Below are 20,156 nucleotides of genomic sequence, written 5' to 3' on the forward strand. Positions count from 1 at the left end.
CAAGTCTATTGTGATTTCAGCTCTGCACATACTGCCAGCTGTGACCATTAAACTGCTATAAAACAACACTATCTCATGGAAACCAACCTTGGGAGGTGAAGTTAATGCATTAGCACATCCCTCGTATGCATTATACATTAATTTCTCCAGATTTTCCAGATACTGCAGAAGAAGAACAAGTCTAAGTTGGTTGTTACCATGGCCTTCATCATTGTCTGCAGTTGTCCACTGACTAACATCCTGATCAGGGTTTAATGTGTGAGCTGCGAGACTTCGAATGATACCTGAAAGCAAAGACAACATTCTGAATTTTTAAAAATCTTAAAGTTCCTAGAATAAGTGTGAATTTTTTATGACAAATTCACATTTATCAAGTATCCTCTGTCTACCCATCATTTAAAAATAAAAAATCCCAACATGAAAGATCTTTCATTTTAGGGGAAAAAAATATATATTTTTTCCACACAACTCCCTAAGTTTTGGGAAAAAAAAACATATTTCCAATGCAATTATTCAGTGAAAGCTTATTCTAACAAACATACCTGAAAATTATTGACTTTTTTCAAAAAAATCATATACTCTCAAATCTTTAACAAAGATTTAAAAATCCATTATTTCTTAATAAGGCTTTGAAAGTATTCACATCACAAAGCTTGAGTGAGTTACCTTCAATTGTCTGGAAGGTGTCTTGAGCTCTGCCCAGTGGGGTTCTCAGCTTAGAAAGAACAGTGAATTGTGCAGCTTCCCATATAGCCCACTGCCAAAGGACAGCATCTGTCTTCAGGAGATTGCGTGGAATTGTTGACTGGTCACGCTTATCCAGTCTCTGGCAGCTATAGAACAGTCTTTCCAACCAATTGTCCTTCCTGGGAAAAGCAGTTTCATATTTAAAAGACAATGACAACTTCATTTTAATAATGAAAAAAAAAATGCAAGGGGAATAGGAATAAGGAACTGTAATTTTCCCTACTCCAAAAAAGGCAAAACCTATGAAACTGAGAAGCATTGTGTCCCCCCTCTCGTTTTGAGGTCTTTTATAGTTAACAGGTTGAGGTACAGTGTGGAAGGATGATTAGGGTAAATGGCTTATGCCAGTCAGGAATGAAACTCACTCAATTCAACTAAGCATGTCTAGAGTATCTCCACCCCCACCCCATTCCCCAAAGTGTTAATGACATCACATCAGTTAACTGTTAACCACATTTCATTACTCAATTTCAAAGCCCATTTTTGTTTCTACAGATGCTATCTTCAAAGCAATTTTCCTATTGATGAAAACTGAAATAACCCATATGAGAAGAATGTTACTTGATACTCTGCCACCCCCAAACATATTTTCTCTTCAAAACTGCAAGTCAAGAGAATCTTAAAATTACGTTTCCCAGATAAAAGAGTCAAAGAAATGCCTTACCCTGTTCTATGAGAGTTCCCATACAAAATAAAACTAATAACATCAGAGAAATCTTGGGGGTGGAATGTATTACTTGGTGCTTTACTCATGTGACTTCTTAATGCTAAAGAAATTTCTTGAATTTCTGTGTGATTGTTATTGCTGTAGACAGAAAATAAAGTTGTTATGCAAAATATTTTAGCTTAAAAGGTTAGCACATACTGTAAGTGGATTATTTACTTATTAACTCACTGGAGGTAAAAACATAGTAAAATTGAGACTTTAAAATGGATACAGAGATGTGATTACAACTTTAGATCCTTTTTTTATTCACCTCAGATGGGTAATGTGCCGACATCATAAGAGGATTTGAGGGAGGCATATCAAACATGTGAACATAAAAACCCAATCATTATGCTTATGTATTAAAAAAGGATCAAGTTTAGGCTCTTAAAGCTCCCAAATCAACTTGATCAAAAACAATAAAAGATTACTGTTTAGTTTTTCAAATATCTGAGCTACTAAGAAACATATTTTGGCACTACATGAGTTATTCTATACTAATTATTGCGAGCCTATAAAGCTCATTAAAAATTTTTAATTTTTTTGCAGACCTGCAAAATTCGATTATTTGACATCACTTCAATCACTGACAAGCAGGGCCATAAAAGATGTGTCATTAATGCTCTAATAGGTGATCTGTCTTCTCCTAAAGTAGACAACCAGTAGAGGCTGTAAATATCACAGAATGTCTTTGCTCCAAAACAACTGTTATACCTTAGGACAACATCTAAAGGAATTGATTTCAACAGTTTTCCAAATGCTTGTCGAATACGAGTTCCACTGTGCACTAGTTGAACACGGCAAACATCAACACATCTATGAAAGAACGAAATAGACAAAGCAGGTGTGTTAACATTTCCAGGTTATTAGGGTTAATGTCAAAAGACATGATCTTAATTTCATACCTCTGTAAAAGATCATCTGGCAAGGAAGAGGACAGAGCATGTAGACTGCTGCATGCCTGCAGACAGATATTCACATCTTCAACGAGAGCTATTAAACATTAAAAGACAGTTACTTTCAGCTGGCCAAAAGAAATTATATCCCAGTTTGTCATAATTATCTGAATCCATTCATTCATTCAACAAAGAGTGAGTGCCTACTATAGACTAGGCACTATTCTTGTCCAGAATTCTCACTGACTGTCACATTTGGAAAAATGATACATTCAACAAAACCCACGTAATGTAACTGATGGGTCATCACACAAAACTTTTTCTGAGAGAAAATGTAAAAGTATATGCAAACTATAAACATTCACGTAAGCTTAAAAATGTGACAATCACTTCAAAACATTTTTCTAATACTAAGAATGAAAAAAAATCAAGACTGTGTATCTGTCATTAAAATGAGGATTACACATCTTCAGGTCAGGAAAAGAGCTCGATTCATGACCATCTCCCATTACCAAAAACCCTTTTAAGGATTGATAAACAAAATAGAAAAAAAAAAGCAGAGTCTTACTGTTGGCTAAAAGGCCTTTGCAAAATTTATGGAAAGACGGGAGAGAGAATAAAGGTGCGTATGTTTCAGACTTCTTCATTAAAACAGCTACTTCCAAAGCCCAAGTCATTAACAGTTTCCTGAAACACAAAATATACAGTTGACTGTACATTAAAAAAAACAAAAACCAAAAAACATTAAAAGCCTAGTCTTCTTACATTGGTCTTCTCTTGGTTTTTCAAACATCTCAAACAATAAAAAATAAAAATAAAAAATGAAACTATAGAAATTACTGTCAAAATTGTTGTGTGCCTTTTAAGAAAACCTCCCAACGCAGCATGATAATAGCAAAGAGGCCGGGCGTGGTGGCTTACCTGAGGTCAGGAGTTCAAGACCAGCCTGGCCAACAACATGGTGAAACACCATCTCTACTAAAAATACAAAAATTAGCTGGGTGTGGTGGCGGGCACCTGTAATCACGGCTACTTGGGAGGCTGAGGCAGGAGAATTGCTTGAACCTAGGAGGCAGAGGTTGCAGTGAGCAAAACTCCGTCTCAAAAAAAAAAGCAAAGAATATTAAAAATCTATATATATTCTTCTATGAAACACTGGGGGGTGGGGGAGTGAGGTTTTTCATGTATTTCTTTTCAGAAAGAATAAGAAAGCCTAGATTAAATAATAAAACCAAATTATAAGGTGTTTGACAATAAAGAAGCTGCTCTACCTCACCTCTATAATCCACATTTTAAAAAATTTTTTGTAATCCACATTTCTTATTCTCAAATTATAAAGGCAAATTAACAAAGTTAGGAATAGTTAATACTATATAATATCTGTTACCTCGTGTCCTGGTTAAGGTTATCTTTCTTAAGTAATATTCCCAGAAGATTTAATATAATTGAAAAATGTTTCTTTGTAGCCGTAGTTACAGTGCTAATCACAGCTCCATCAAACAAAGAAGGAGAGGAAGAACTGAGGCTACTAGAGATAAAGTGATCATGCCTGAAAGACAAAGCACAGATTATCTTTTCATCTTTAATCAAAGAAAGCAAGCAAGTCCAAAGTTAAATCAACACACATCTTTAAAATCTATCCATTAAAAAAATAAAATGTTTTGTGGGGTTCTTTTCTTAAGAAAAATTTGTAAATACAGTACCTGGTACAATGAGAATACAATGTGTAGAGCACAGCATACTGAATAGCAGGGAAGTGAACAGCCAGGTCACTGTGCACAATCATCAGATTCTTACTCAGAAGTGCAAAGACAGTTGGAGATAGCGCCCACATCTGATCATGTACAAAACAAAGTAAGTTTATGGCTTCTCCAAAATAAGCACAAGCATACAGAGTTTATCCTTCAAAATAGGGGTATCTGGACATTTTTAAATTAAAATTACAGATTGGAAGGGATCTAGTACACTAAACCTGGGACAAACACTTTTTTATGAAGTCAGTAAAGCCTTTGCGTGCAATATACCATCTCTATGCAATGCAGCAACTCCTCGTCTATCGCTACAGTAAGAAAACAGCCACAGGTCAGGTGTTGTGGCTCACACCTGTAATCCTAGCACTTTGGGAGGCTAAGGTGGGCAGATCACTTGAGCCCAGGAGTTTGAAACCAGCCTGGGCAACACAGCGGGACCCCATCTCTACTAAAATTACAAAAATTAGCTGGGCATGGTGGCACACACTTGTAATCCCAGCTACTCGGGAGGCTGAGGCAGGAGAATCGCTTGAACCTGGGAGGCAGAGGTTGCAGTGACCCGAGATCGTACCACTGCACTCCAGCCTAGATGACAAAGTTAAGACTCTCTCTCTCAAAACAAAACAAAACACCAGCCACACACAAAACACAGGAATGAGAGTACCTGTGTTCCAAGAAAACTTTCTTTTTTGAGTCAGAGTCTCTTGCTCTGTTGCCCAGGCTGGAGTGCAATGGTGCGATCTTGGCTCACTGCAACCTCCACCTCCAGGGTTCAAGCAATTCTCCCTGCCTCAGTTTCCCAAGTAGCTGGGATTACAGGCGCCCATCACCATGCCCTGCTAACTTTTGTATTTTTTTAGTAGAGATAGAGTTTCACCATGTTGGCCAGGCTGGTCTTGAACTCCTGAGCTCAGGTGATCTGCCCCCCTAGGTCTCCTGAGGGATTACAGGCGTGAACCACTGCGCCCAGCCCAATGAGAACGTTCTTTACAAAAACAGGCACTAGTGTTGTGATGGTTGTACACTTCTGTGAATATACTAAAAATCAGTGAATTATACATTTAAAATAACAAACAAAAAACAAGTGCTGGGCTGTATTTGGCCCATGGACCATAGTTTGCCGATCTCTGGTCTAAACAAAGCCCTCTGTATGTGCCTTTTGCGGAAGTAGACTGTATTTCCTCAATTTTCCATATACTGCAAATGGCAAGGTGCCCTGTTCAATAAGGAAACAAAGGCACACCCTGCCACTCTACACCTTTTCCATCCATCTTTTTCCTTTACACTGCCAAGACACTCCATTCCACCTGACTGCCCCCATCCCCACCACTTTCTCCTTATTTCTAGAGTACAGGACATAAACATCTCTGAATCTGTAAATAATGTGAATTCCTCAAAAATCAAGCTTTCGTGTTTGAAGAAGAGTTTATTGTGACTTCAAACATAAGCTGTAACTGGTAATAAGCGAAGCAGCTATGGAATTATACAAGGCAATCCAATCAAACAACCCAGAGCACATGTAAGCGCAAACATCAAGTTTTACCTTTTTCCTCCTAAGAACTTTATTCCCTAATTATGTCCATTACTTTCTTTCTGTTTTTTTTTCTTTTGAGACAGAGTCTGGTTCTGTCGCCCAGACTGGAGTGCAGTGGTGTGATCTCAGCTCACTGCAACCTCCACTTCCTGGGTTCAAGCAATTCTCCTAACTTAGCCTCCAAAGTAGCTAGGATTACAGGTGTGCACCACCACCCCTGGCTAATTTTTCTATTTTTAGTAGAGGCGAGGTTTCACCGTGTTGGCCAGGCTGGTCTCAAACTCCTGACCACAAGTGATCAGCCCGACTTGGCCTCCCAGAGTGCTGGGTTTACAGGTGTCAGCAACCGTGCCCAGCCTACACCTATTACTTTCTATTAAAAAGAATGTTTTTCAACTCTGTGTGGTCCAATAGGAAGAAGAAATACACAAACCATAAACAATAAATACAAATCAAGAGCAGGGCCATGTCGAATTACTTAAAAAAAAAAAAAAAGCAGGCTGGGCGCGGTGGCTCACGCCTGTAATTCCAGCACTTTGGGAGGCTGAGGCGGGTGGATCACCTGAGGTCAGGAGTTTGAGACCAGCCTGGCCAACATGGTGAAACCAAGTCTCTACTAAAAATACAAAAATTAGCCCGTCGTAGTGGTAGGTGTCTGTAATCTCAGCTGCTCGGGAGGCTCAGGCAGGAGAATTGCTGGAACCCAGGAGGCAGAGGTGGCAGTGAGCCGAGACTGCACCACTGCACTCCAGCCCAGGCGACAACAGCATGACTCTGTCTCAAAAAAAAAAAAAAAGCCTCCCCCCCCCCCCCGGCAAAAGAAAGACTACGGGTTGAGTATCCCTCATTCATAATGCTTGGGACCAGAAGTGTTTCAGACTTTGTATATTTTTGGATTTGAGAATACTTGCATATATATAAAATGAGATATGTGGAGGATGGGACCCAAGTCTAAACACGAAATTCACTTATGTTTCATAGACACCTTCTATTCATAGCCTGAAGGTCATTTTATGCAATATTTTAAATAATTTTGTGCATACAACAGTTAGGACTCATCACATGAGATCAGGTGTGGGATTTCCCACTTGGGGCATCATACTGGTGCTCAAAAAGTTTCAAATTTTGGAGCATTTTAGATTCAGGATTTTCAGATTAGGGATGCTCATCAGTAAGTGTTATGAAAATACTCCAAAATCCGGCTGGGCATGGTGGTGCCCACCTGTAATCCCAGCATTTTGGGAGGCCAAGGCAGGTGGATCACCTGAGGTAAGGAGTTCACAACCAGCCCAGCTAACATGGTGAAAACCCATCTCTACTAAATACAAAAAAATTAGCCAGGCACGGTGGTGCATGCCTGTAATCCGAGCTACTTGGGATGCTGAAATAGGAGAATCGCTTGTACCCGGGAGGCGGAGGTTGCAGCGAGCCAAGATCACGCCATTGCACTCCAGCCTGGGCAACAAGAGTAAAACTCCGTCTCCAAAAAAAAAAAAAAAGTATTCCAAAATCCAAAATCCAAAACACTTCCAGTCCCAAGTATTTCAGATAAGGAATATTCAACCTGTATGAATGTTCCTAGGGAAAAGAGACAGCCAAAATATAAGACCATGTATAAGAACTAACTTCAGTAGACAGAAAGAAAAAAGTACCAGGGGAAGAAGAAAGAGACCGCATTTTAAAACAACTACACAAATTTGAGCTGTAAGAAACACTGACATTTTCTGTAAGCATGCTAGAGCAAATAGGAGAAATTCATAAGACATTTTCTAGAAAATAAAACTAATATAAAAAAACTTATCAAGATTTGTCAAGGAAAAAGAAGAAGAAAAGTTAAATATAATGGCAAGAAAACATTCCTACCAATTTTATTTATCCAGGCATGTCTTAAATATGGCTGTTTGTTACACACAGTGATTCTGCAGACATCTTGACATGACAGTGAAATACATAAATATGTAATGAGAAAAGGCTTAACTGTGGATAAAACAAAGTCATTACAATTAAAGACTCACCCCTATTAGTGAGTTTTTGGCATTTCCAATTGTAGTCAGGGCACTGAGGTCAAATATAACTACAAATTTTGCATTGTCTACATTGAACACATGATTCGTAAAAGCCTCATGTTTTATTTCAGAACAGGCCTCAGGAAGTTGTAGACTGTGCAGGAGGTTGTTTAGGGCACAAGTCATTTCTCCCAATATTAACTTATAGGCAGTCTCCAAAACAGGAATATTCTTCAAGCTGAGCACTGCTTGATAAACAGCATGGGCTACAGCAACAACCTAAAAAACAAAAAATTCAAGGAAGTGATAAATGGAAAATAAATCTTCTAAAATTATATGGAAAGTAAATCACTATCTGTATTAGTGCTGATGATACAAATAAATTTAAGATTGATCAATTCACTGTCCGTAGCACTTAATATTTTAACTTTTTAAAAACCAATCAGAAAACTGACACAGATCAGTATGCTATTTCAAGTCTATAAAGTTTTATCACAAATAGAGTACTATAAATGAAAACTGTCAACAGGAAATTTCCGAAATGGCCGTTTTTTTTTTTTTTAATTAATCAACATCAAAAGACATATGCAAACATCAGTTTAAGACTGGGTTTCTTAAATCTACCAGGAAAGTCTGTGGTGGATTTGACTAGGGGGTGGTTGAAAAGCCAGTCATTTTTGTTTACAAAAGATACAGTACTTCTTAATTTAGAACTTTATAAATGTGTCAACTTGTTTTACCCTTATGAAAATTTAATAAATTTAATAACAGCAAAAGATGCATAGTCTGAAAAGAGTATCTGGCACATCATTCATGAAAGTATTCAGTATGATTATCAAGAAATACAAACTTAAAAGAACAAATACAATCACTATACTCTAAATCAAACATTTCACATTTCACTCAATTTCACTTATATAGCCTGGTAAGCAACATTAGGTCCAACTCCTCAGTGACTCAAGTTGTCAAAATTCATTATCAATGTATTACTTACCTCTTTTTCTTTATGATAACGCAAGAATAGTAGTTTAGATGATGGTATAAACAGTTTTTCTACAAATGATGACGGCAGTTTCGTATTTATCTGTTCAACAATCTAAAAGAATAAAATTTTTAAAAAATGAGCTTCTCAAATTACAAAAAGACATGGAGAAACCTTAAATGCACACTGGTAAGTGAAAGAAGCCAATTGAAAAGGCTACATACTATATGACTCCAACTACATGGCATTCTGGAAAAGGCAAAATGATGGAGACAGTAAAAAGATCAGGGGTTGCCATGGGCTTAAGATGGAGGGAGGGAGGAGTGGGGAGAGGGAAGGAGGAAGGAGTGGGTAGAACATAAAAGATTTTTAGGGAAGTGAAACTATCCTGTATGATACTGGTAATAGGGGAAACATGTCATTACACATGTTAAAGTCCATAGAATACATAACACAAAGTAAACTATAAAATTAGTTAATAATAATATATCAATATTCACTCCTTTGTAATAAATGTACCACACTAACACAATATGTTAATGAGGGGGAAACTGTTGGGATGAAGAAGGTATATGGGAACTCATTGTTTTCTGCTCAATTTTCTGTATATCTAAAAAATAAAGTCTTTTAATTTAGAAAAATATATCTAAGCTATATTTTAAGGCCTTAATACTGTGACATTCAAGTGTTTAGACACCTAAATAGGACACACGTATTTTACAGTTATCATGGGCATTTTTTCACATTAGTAAAAAGAGGTGTAATTCTGGCAGAAATGCTCAGCAGAACGTCATCTAGAATTTGCTTTAAAATACTCCAGTTGGAGATGAAAGGATAGCAAAGAGGCCTAGATGAAACCAGATGGGCCATTTGTTTCTAATTATAGAAGCTGAGTGTTAAATATGTACAAATTTATTATACTATGCTCCCTATTTTTATGTGCTTCAGAATGTCCATAATAAAAGTGGGGGGAGGATATTTATGGTTAAGAAATTAAAGGAGGCCGGCCGGGCGCGGTGGCTCACGCCTGTAATCTCAGCACTTTGGGAGGCCAAGGCAGGCAGATCACGAGGTCAGGAGATCGAGACCATCCTGGCTAACACGGTGAAACCCCGTCTCTACTAAAAATACAATTGTGCCACTGCACTCCAGCCTGGGCAAAAGAGCGAGACTCCGTCTCAACAAAAAAAAAAAGAAAGAAATTAAAGGAGGCCAGGCATGATTGCTCACACCTGTAATCCCAGCACTTTGGGAGGGCAAGGCAGGAGGATTACTTGAGACCAAGAATTTGAGGCCAGCCTAGACAATGTAGTGAGACCCCTTCTCTCCAAAAAATACAAAGGTTAGCCAGGCATGGTGGCATGCATCTGTAGTCCCAGATAGTCGGGAGGCTGAGGGGGAGGATCACTTGAGCCCAGGAGTTTGAGGCTGCAGTGAGCTCTGATTGTACCGCTGCACTCCAACCAGGGGAATACAGCAAGATCCTGTGACAAAAAAAAAAAAAAAAGAAAAGAAAAGAAAAAAAGAAAGAATCTGGTGCATAGAGCAATGTTTCCTCAAAAAACACGAGTAAAGCTACACTGAGACTAGCTATCAACCACTAAAAATAGAGGCCTGGCAGAGTGGCTCATGCCTATAATCCCAGTACTTTGGGAGGCCAAGGCAGGTGGATTGCTTGAACTCAAGAATTCAAGACCAGCCTGGGCAACATGGCAAAACTCCATCTCTACAAAATAATACAAAAAATTAGCCAGGTGTGGTGGTGCACACCTGTAGTCCTAGCTACCTGGGGGCTGAGGTGGGAGGATCACCTGAACCCAAGAGGTCAAGGCTGCAGTGAGCCAAAATCATGCCACTGCACTTCATCCTGTGCAACAGAGTGAGACCCTGTCTCAAAAAAAAATTGCATTAAAAATAAAAGTAAATAGACACTAAAATGAAAGCATAGATTATAAGACTAATGAATGTACTCTAAAAAAAATATAATAAAGCAAAAAAGCCCTTATTTTTTTTTCTTTTTTGGAGACAGGGCCTTTTTTTGTCACCTTGGCTGAGTGCAGTGGCACAATCAGAGCGCTCTTCAACCTCAAGTTCCTGGGCTTAATCGATCCTCCTTCCCTCAGCCTCCCGAGTAGCTAGGACTACAGGTGCACACCACTACACCAAGCTAATTTTTGACTTTTTGTACAGATGGGGTCTCACTACATTGCCCAAGCTGTGCCAGAATTCCTGGATGCAAGCAATCCTTCTGCTTTGGCCTCCCAAAGCGCTGGGATTACAAGCATGAGCCACCATGCCCAGACAAAGCCCTTAATTTCTTACATATCGATTTAAGGGCCTGAATAAACCAACACATTAAAAAGGAAAAGAATAATTCACATACCAGCGTGAGTAAATTCAAGACTGAGATGATATAATCGGTACCACAAGTCTGGCAATTCTCCAGTTGGTCTAATCCATATGTAATGACCATGTCACAATGTATAGTCATGCTAGGATCCAAGCTGCCGAGCAAAACACCAACACACTCATTAGCAGCTGTCAACACAGCCTCAGAAAAAAACACCTGGTTTGCAGCCGTCACACATCTCATTACTCTGTACAGAACCTGTAAATGGGGAAAACAAGCAGCTTTTTAAAAAAATTCATGTGCTTCCACAAAGCAAGAAAATACTTTTTATTTAATGCAATTTCAACTGAAAATTAACTGCTTGCCTTGCCAGCAGTCTCTTAATATTCTAGTTCTCAGTAGTTGAATAATAATGATATCTTTAGTACAGTATGTAAACATGATCTTGGCTAAAAAATCCTAAAGTGCTATTATGACAGGAAATGGAATCTGCCATCCTCTATTTCCCATATACCCAACTTCGTTTCTCCCAATGTCACCAAATGGCGGAAGCTCAGAATCTTTATCATGAAATACACCACCACCACGACAGTAATGGTATTGACAGCATGGGAATAGCCTGCCCACACATACTACAAGCTAGCTCTTGGGCTTTTGGGAATCAATCTTTTAAAACTAAACATACAAGTCACTTTAAGCTTATTAAAGTTTCTATCTACTGATGGTCTCTTTTGAAAGATAAGCACTCTCATGCTTACCACATAATACCTTCAAAAATCATATTATTTCCAATACACACACAAACAAAATCCCCCACTTAACTATAATGGCCAATAACTGTGTACTAAATTTCTAATAAAATAGGGGAGAAAACAGAGCAAATGTTAAAAAATATTTCTATAATATTTAACAACCAATACATACAGGATTTTATTTAGTCTACCCATAGTTTTCATTAAAAGTATCCTTGGAGGTTAGGCACAGTGACTCACATCTATCATCCTAGCACTTTGACAGGATTAGCTGGAAGGTTCTCTTGAGTCCAGGAGTTTGAGACCAGCCATGTCAACATAACAACACCTCATCTCTACCAAATTTGTTTTTAAATTAGTTGGGCATGGTGGCTTGCACCAGTAGTCCCAACTACTTGAGAGGCTGAGGTGGGAGGATCACTTAAGCCTGGGAGGTCAAGGCTGCAGTGAGCCAAGATCGTGCCACTGCACACCAGCCTGGGCAACAGAGACAATGTCTCCAAAAAAAAAAGGGGGGGGGGGCGCGGAGGGGGAAGCATTCTTGGCCATGCACAGTAGCTCATGTCTATAATCCCAACACTTTGGGAGGCTGAGGTGGGAAGACTGCTTGAAGCCAAAAGTTCAAGACCAGCCTGGGAAACACTGAGACCCCATCTCTACGAAAATAAAAAATTAGCAGGAGCTACAGTGGGAAGATCACTTGAGCCCAAGAGATAGAGACTGCACTGAGTCGTGATGGCACCACCCCACTTTAAAAAGAAAAAAAAAAAAAAGCTGGGTATGGTGACACTTGCTTGTAGGGCTGAGTGAGGTGGGAGGTTCACATGGGCCCAAGAGTTCAAGATTACAGTGAGCTATGATTGCTCTACTACACTCCAGCCTGGGTGACAGAGTGAGGCTCTAGCTCCAAAAAAAAATAAAATTAAATAAAATTTAAAAAAAAAAACCACCATTCTACCATTCTCAAAGGCCTAAAAGATCCTCATAAATCAATATACACCTATCCTATAAATTATGTCCCTTTTATTTTATGTCTGAATTAATGGCTTTTTATTTCAACTCTGTACAGTCTTCAAACAACCACCTTTTAGATATTAAAAATGAAGCAAAGATATTAAACCATTTTGAAACCGTATTGGTTTAAAATACCAATATGCTGGTTTCATTTAAGTTCTGACATTTCTGCTCAAGTACGCAACTTACTAAAAATTTTATATATCTACATAATCAATATCCTATTTTATCTAGCAACGTGTTCAGCAAAAGTATATGCTCCTAAAAGCAAGTTTTATCCTAACAGTAAAATTTTCATCAGTTAGATTAAATCTTTTATGACTGTATCACACATGCTTCTTTCTCCTTATTCAAAGCAGAGTACAATGCCTGGGGTTCATTTCTTGTGTCTTTTCCACTGAACCCTCATTGGATGTGCTACATACAGTGCAGCTAATGTTTGAGGCTGCTGAAGTGTGGCAATCTAGCTACCTCATTTTTAATTTATGTTCTTTGATATCAGGCTATCAAAGAATATAAAGATACACAAGTTTTCATATGAGTTCCATCTTATGCTCAGAGAAGATTACTTTCTGAGGCTTCTCCTATAGTGTGCTATTCGTAATATGTTGAAAAACTAAAAGGAAACCCAAAAATTTAAAAGTAAAATTATAAGAAATATTATTTAAAAATGAAAGAATAAGATTTAAAAATTCAGAGTGGCCTTTTGTCATGGGAGGGTAGGGGAGTTGGATGAAAGGAGGATGAGAGATAACAGGATTCCCTACTTTTCTAGTTATTCAAGAAAACAGTCAGACAATATATACATATATACATACATACATACATGCTAAACAAATGAAGGATTAATAACAGTTCACCTGGTAAAGAGAAGCATTTACAGTGTAAAAATTTTATTTTTGAATGACACTTGAAATGCCCAAAAGCACTTACATCTGTTACATATGCCTCAGTAATTGGAGGACCCCGAATTGGGCTGAAGCGTTCCCCAATGCTCCTCACCACAGTACTAAATACCCGGAGAAGCGCAGCCAGCTTTGGTAATGACACTGATGGAGGAGGGACATCTTCATCCACTGATTCCCCAGAGGCCACATGGCTGAGGTCCTAGATGTGAATTCACAGCATTCTTAATAAGTAGTACATTGTTTTAAATAAAAAAAAAACTCTAAAATATTTCAATCAATTCATTTTAGAATAGATTTTTAGGCTTTTAGAAAGAGAACTGTGGCCCATGAGAATATTCATGACTCTAAATATAAAAATGGGTTTTACCTAATTATTTCAAAAAGCCAACATTAAACCCAACAGACAACAAATTAAAGAAATAATCTCTTAAATCAACTCAGAAAGCTGTTGGGGAAAAATAAATTCTAGCACATATGCTCTAGTTATATGTAGGTATAAATGAAGACGGAAGCTTTTGCCACTCCTGAATTAGTTTTTGGCTAAAAATCTCATTCTAGGTATTCTTTGAGCCACTCAACTCAACAGTAAGTCCTCCAAACCAAGAGCATCCACATGAAGAGCAAAGGGAGGTTATAAGACCTGGTCTACAGATGTGTAACTGAGGAAGTACGATATATGCAAAGGACAAGATTCGCAAAAACTGGGATACTAGAACCAATGTATGCATCTACCTAAAATTAAGCAGCAAAATAACAGAAGAGAATGAGATCTTAAGGATAACAAGGGGAAGCATCTCTACAAACTAGAATGTGTGGCTTATGAGAGGTAAATCAGCTTTAAACGTGGGCTGTGAAAAAAAGACGTTCTAGGTGTGGGGGCAAAGAAAAAACAACACAGAAGCGAAACATTTCCTTGCTTTTCTAGGAAAGAGTAAATAAATCAGTACAGCTAATGGTACTGAATTCCTGTCGACTACAAGCAGCAAAGATGAAAAAAACAAAATGAGGCTAAAATCTTTATGGGAGCCTTGATTGGTTGATCTGAATAGGGGAGAAACACAAAGAGATTCAGATAAGCGATGGCACAGAGTTAAGCCACGACAGTGGGGCCAGAAAAGCCAAGTACCAGTAACAGAGGCTTCAGCAGCACTCTTAAAGCTCCTATGCTATATTCGTACAGCCACAAAAGCTGGCTGAAGCCAAGGCTTGTCCTCCAAAGTACGATTCAAGATCTCCTGTACATATGTAAGAGGAAAATCTTTAGGGGCTTTTGGTGTTTTGTGTTTTTTTATAACACAACATCAATTTGCTTTAAGACTCTGAAGACCAGGAACAAAAAATAAAAATAAATAACAAAAAATGTCTTTAGAAAAATACCAGCCACCAAGAGTATGTAAAGCTTTGCGAAATACGAAGCTTGCAACGTTTCTTTTAGTCTCTTCAGTAATTCTCCTGGTAACTTAAACACATCTGAAATAAATGTTTAAAATATTGACTGGGCACGGGGGCTCACGCCTATAATCCCAGCACTTTGGGAGGCCGACGAGGGTGGATCACCTGAGGTCAGGAGTTTGAGACCAGCCTGGCCAACATGGTGAAACCCTGTCTCTACTAAAAATACAAAAATTAGCTGGGCATGGTGGCGGGCACCTGTAATTCCAGCTACTTGGGAGGCTGAGGCAGGAGAATCATTTGAACCCAGGAGGTGGAGGTTGCAGTGAGCCGAGATCGTGCCATTGCACTCCAGCCTGGGTGACAGAGCGAGACTCCATCTCAAAAAAAAAAAAAAAATGTTTAAAATATTGCAACGGGCTTGTAATTTCTGCTTAAATGTCAGGAGGTCTGAGCCATTTTAAAATAAATCTAGCATAATTTAAGATTTTTTCTTAACCAAAATTTTAAGAAACAGCTTTCTATATACTCACCTCAGCATATGCTTCCATGTCTTCTAGAAACTGACCAAGAAGAGTAGTAGAAAATGCAAGATCAGCTACCCAAAATGGCTCCAAACTCTGCAACCACCCTTGGAATCGTATAAGAAATTGTGAAAGGGTAGGGGGGAAAAAAACACCAAAAAATCCAAATTAAAAAAAAATAAGAGGCTTGTTTTAAGAGGTATCTGGTTTTCAAGCAGCATACCCTAAAACATGTCCTATATCATAAAATTAAGACTGTTAAACATGCTGATCACGATTAACCAATACCTCTTTAATTAATACCTCTTTAATTTCTGCAGAAATTAACAGGTAAATGTTATTTCCTTACTTTTTCAGTAAATTTCATATCTATATTGTCACTACACATGACTTAAGACTAAAATGCCACAATCTACCACTGGCCCAGCTAATCCCAGGGCCACATCTAACCATTAAAGGTGTATACTCATCTCCTCAGTGAAAATGAAACAGACCACTATCACCTGAATATCCTTTTTCAAAAGTTTATTACACCAAGTAAGTTACGAGAAACTATGACACTTGAAACAAGCTGAAATGTGCAAATGAGCCACGTTATTCACTTAACTCCAAAAAAATGAGAAACAAAACCATTTCTCATTTATGACAATTCTCCAAATTAACCCTGTATTTCCTTTTTTAAAAAAATTACCAGAAAAACAATAAACTGTTACAAATAACTTGGATCTTCCATTGTCCACTTCAGGGTATTGCCACTACAATATATTCTTACCATATACTTTCCTACCAGTACAAACTACAAATAACTTGGGTAAGTCCTGTCTGTACTTACTCTACCCACCTACTAGTAATTTCCTCTGAAAATATATATTTAGCTAACAAGTAATGTTCATTTACAATAAAACATTTCTCTGAATTAGTTTTCTTGCATTATTAAAGAAATGGTATTGATAGGTGGTCACTGGGGGACCACTGCTCCTCCCCGACAGTATTTAAATAACTGGTATAGGCTGCAAGACTTACCAGATACCTGCTGCGTGAGCGAAGGTTTCTGAGTATGATCTATATGCCATCCAACTAATATATCAACTGTATCCTTGATGGAAACAAAGAGAGAGGGGACCAATCATTTTAAGATATTACTGCCATTCACCTGTGGACCATTTCACAGCAAAAGATCCTAAAAGGAGCATCTATGTTCTACCTACTTGACATTCTAGAAACTTAGAAAGGGGAGAGGGGCAGGAAAATAAAAGAACTACATTTCTGACAACAATGAAATAGTTTATTTTCTTCAAATATTTTAAGGTATGAATGTCAGAAAGAAAAATGCGGTATTTAACCCTGGAACCTCAAATATCACTGATTATATTCAAAGGAGCAGAGGCATTGTTTTCCATCTGTTTCCTCAGATCCTCACACACACAACCATCCCCCTCACCCCATGATCTGAAAAGCGGAATGAGGAACTCACCCTAAAATTAGTGCTGAAAATATGAGGGTAACATCGAGCCACCAAAAGAATGCACTTAACACATTTACAAAGCAATTCCGGTGTATCCACATTTTCAAGAATAGACTGCAGGCTGGTCATTACAAGCTTAAAAATAAAAAGTTACAAACCGTGAACATTCAACAAAATAGGGACAAAACAAGCAAATTAGGTTCATTACTTACTAAGTGACTACATAAAAAACTGAATATGAGACCAAGAAAAATAGATTCTGTAGTTTTAGTTAAAAAAAAAAAATTGACTTGTAAATCCCAACTACCCGGGAGGCTCAGACACAAGAATCGCTTGAACCCAGGAGGCAGAGGTTGCAGTGAGCTGAGATTGCACCGCTGCACTCCAGCCTGGACAATACAGCCAGACTCCATATCAAAAAAAGAAAAATTAATAAATAAATAAAATAAATTGAAAATATTTCACTCCACTAAGATGTTAAGCTAAAAACAAATACTGTTTTCTCTTCTTCAATGTTTGTTAATATTAGTCCTTTGACATCAGTTAACATTAGTCCTTAATAACATCTGTTTACAATATCCCTAAATGCTCTCTTTAAGATTCTACCTGTGATTAAATTTCAAATACAAAAAAGTAAAATGGATTTGGGAAACTTTTCTATAAAGTACAACAATTACTTTGCAATCCAAAATATAAAGCAAATTTTATATAATTTATGCTTTAGTATATTACTACTTGCTTCATATTAAAATTAAAGAAGATCAGTATGGGACCACACATAAATAACATGCAGCCTCAGGTTACCATTATACATAAATTTTTAAAATAAATATAGGGCAAAAATAAAATAATAAATAATTATTTGTCATTCCATTGAAAGAATATTTATTTTGCAGCTGTTAGAAAACATTTTTCCCTAAAAAAGGAAAAGCTCTGCTTTACATAGCAATCTTATAAAAGAAATGCTAGAATCAGAAAACCATCATTTTAGGCTGGGTGCAGTGGTTCACACCTGTAACCCCAGCACTTTGGGAGGACGAGGCAGGTGGATCACTTGAGGTCAGGAGTTCAAGACCAGCCTGGCCAGCATGATGAACTCCGTCTCTACTAAAAATATAAAAATTAGCAGAGCACAGTGGCACATGCCTGTAATCCCAGCTACTCAGGAGGCTGAAGCAAGAAAACTGCTTGAACCTGGGAGGCGGAGGTTGCAGTGAGCCGAGATCGTGCCACTGCCCTCCAGCTTGGACAATAGAGCAAGATTATGTCTCAAAAAAAAAGAGAGAAAAAGAAAACCATTATTTTGCAATAGCCAATGTTATAATCTACACAGGCACAGACTATCAATGCTAAAAATCATTTAAAAGACATCTTAGGGGTAATTACAGAAATTTGAATATAGAACACATATGTAATAAAATTCATTTACTTAGGTATGATTACAATATTCCTGTTATACAGAAGAAAAACCTTATTCTTGGGAGATGCATACTAAAACATTATGGGGTGAACTGTCATCATGTGTATGGTTTTCAGATGCTCAACAAAAGTGTGTGAGAAAATAAAACTGTGGCAAAATATTAGTAACTGGTAAATCTAGGTGAAGCATATATTATGAAATTATTATCATATTTACAGGTATTTATTTTACTGGTGCATCTATCTTTCTATGAATGTGAGAATTTTCACAAGAGCTGGGAAAATGTTCATAATTGTGCATGCAGAATAAGCCCGAGGTGGTGGCATTCTGTTTAGTTACAGGTAATTTTCTGAATCTTCCCTCAAATTTTTCTCAAACCTCTATAATCAAGGGGAAAAATGTTTTGTTTTGTTTTTTTGAGATAGGGTTGCCTATAATGGAGTGCAGTAGCTTGACCATAGCTCACTGTAGCTTCAACCTCCCAGGCACAAGCAATCCTCCTGCCTCAGCCTCCAAGTAGCTGGGACTACAGGTGCATGCCACCACGCCTGACTTATTTTTTTTCCTTTTTTTTTTTTTCATAGAAACAGGGTTTCACCATGTTGCCCAGGCTGGTCTCAAACTCCTGGACTCAGGCGATTCACCAGCCTCAGCCTCCCACAGTGCTGGGGTTACAGGAGTGAGCCACCATGCCCAGTTAAAAATACACTTTTTATTTAAAAAAAAAAAAGAACATTCCTTATATTTCCTTTATATTTTTTAAACTACATACCCAAAATAAAGCATATCAAAAACAGTAAAAAAAAAAAAAAAAACAAAAAACCCTAATATCAGATATTCCAAACACATCAATACTATAATTTAATCACCTAAAATCTTACTCAAAACTAAATCAATGATCTTTTAGGCCAGGTGTGGTGGCTCATGACAGTAATCCCAATACTTTGGGAGGCCGAGGCAGGAGGATCACTTGAGGTCAGGAGTTCAAGACCAGCATGGCCAGCACAACGAAACCCCATCTCTATCAAAACTACAAAACTTAGCCAGGCTAGTGGCACACTCCTGTAATACCAGCTACTTGGGAGGCTGAGGCAGGAGAATCGCTTGAACCTGGGAGGCAGAAGTTGCAGTGAGCCGAGATCATGCCACTGCACTCCAGGCTGGACAACAGAGCAAGACTCTCCATCAAAAAAAAAAAAAAAAAAAAAAAAAAAAGGAATGATGTTTTAATATATTCAGATACACAAATGTGAAATAAAACTAAGTAGAGCTGGTATTCATTTACACATAATTATCTTATACCATTTGGAAAAAGAATTTGGGGCACGTTAGCAAACCAAAAGGCTCAGAAAGAAGTTGTGATATTTAGTTCTTGTCTCCCTCTACAAATGTGAAGCACTCTTCTACCCAGCATTCCTAATGGAGTTCTTATTTTCAAATTTGCAAATCATTCTGGTCCTAAGCAATCCCAAAAAAACATTTCTAAAAACCAAAGAGGAAAAAAATCCTTTTTTTTTTTTTGAGACAGAGTCTGGCTCTGTTGCCCAGGCAATGGTGTGATCTCGGCTCACTGCAACCGCAGCCTCCCGGGTTCAAGCGATTCTCCTGCTTCAGCCTCCTGAGTAGCTGGGACTACAGGCACGTGCCACCATGCCTGGCTAATTTTTGTATTGTTAGTAGAGACGGGGTTTCAACATGTTGGCCGGGAT

The 20,156-nt window shown here is 38.0% G+C and overlaps 1 protein-coding gene and 1 non-coding gene across 13 annotated transcripts in view; both read right to left on the bottom strand.

Moving 5' to 3' along the window:
* Positions 1–20,156, bottom strand: part of SMG1 (SMG1 nonsense mediated mRNA decay associated PI3K related kinase) — a 115,356-nt gene that overhangs the window by 57,459 nt on the left and 37,741 nt on the right. For 10 of the 12 annotated variants that reach the window (XM_054668277.2, XM_054668279.2, XM_024349781.3 and 7 more), the window contains 15 exons: positions 17,037–17,162; positions 16,586–16,658; positions 15,572–15,669; positions 13,672–13,845; positions 11,006–11,230; positions 8,635–8,736; positions 7,650–7,919; positions 4,053–4,183; positions 3,737–3,898; positions 2,918–3,036; positions 2,359–2,446; positions 2,168–2,269; positions 1,412–1,552; positions 667–866; positions 88–284 (listed from right to left, as the gene is read on the bottom strand). In XM_054668277.2, the coding sequence (XP_054524252.1) occupies positions 88–284; positions 667–866; positions 1,412–1,552; positions 2,168–2,269; positions 2,359–2,446; positions 2,918–3,036; positions 3,737–3,898; positions 4,053–4,183; positions 7,650–7,919; positions 8,635–8,736; positions 11,006–11,230; positions 13,672–13,845; positions 15,572–15,669; positions 16,586–16,658; positions 17,037–17,162 (2,208 nt within the window). The remainder of the gene's footprint in view (positions 1–87; positions 285–666; positions 867–1,411; positions 1,553–2,167; positions 2,270–2,358; positions 2,447–2,917; positions 3,037–3,736; positions 3,899–4,052; positions 4,184–7,649; positions 7,920–8,634; positions 8,737–11,005; positions 11,231–13,671; positions 13,846–15,571; positions 15,670–16,585; positions 16,659–17,036; positions 17,163–20,156) is intronic. The other 2 variants (XM_024349783.3, XM_024349782.3) reach the window with 2 other exon arrangements.
* LOC112205966 (small nucleolar RNA U13) lies at positions 1,724–1,827 on the bottom strand. Its single transcript, XR_002940098.1, has one exon. It is a non-coding gene; the product is annotated as a small nucleolar RNA U13 (small nucleolar RNA).

The sequence above is a fragment of the Pan troglodytes genome, chromosome 18 (genome assembly GCF_028858775.2).
Source record: "Pan troglodytes isolate AG18354 chromosome 18, NHGRI_mPanTro3-v2.0_pri, whole genome shotgun sequence".
NCBI classification, from domain to species: Eukaryota; Metazoa; Chordata; class Mammalia; order Primates; family Hominidae; genus Pan; species Pan troglodytes.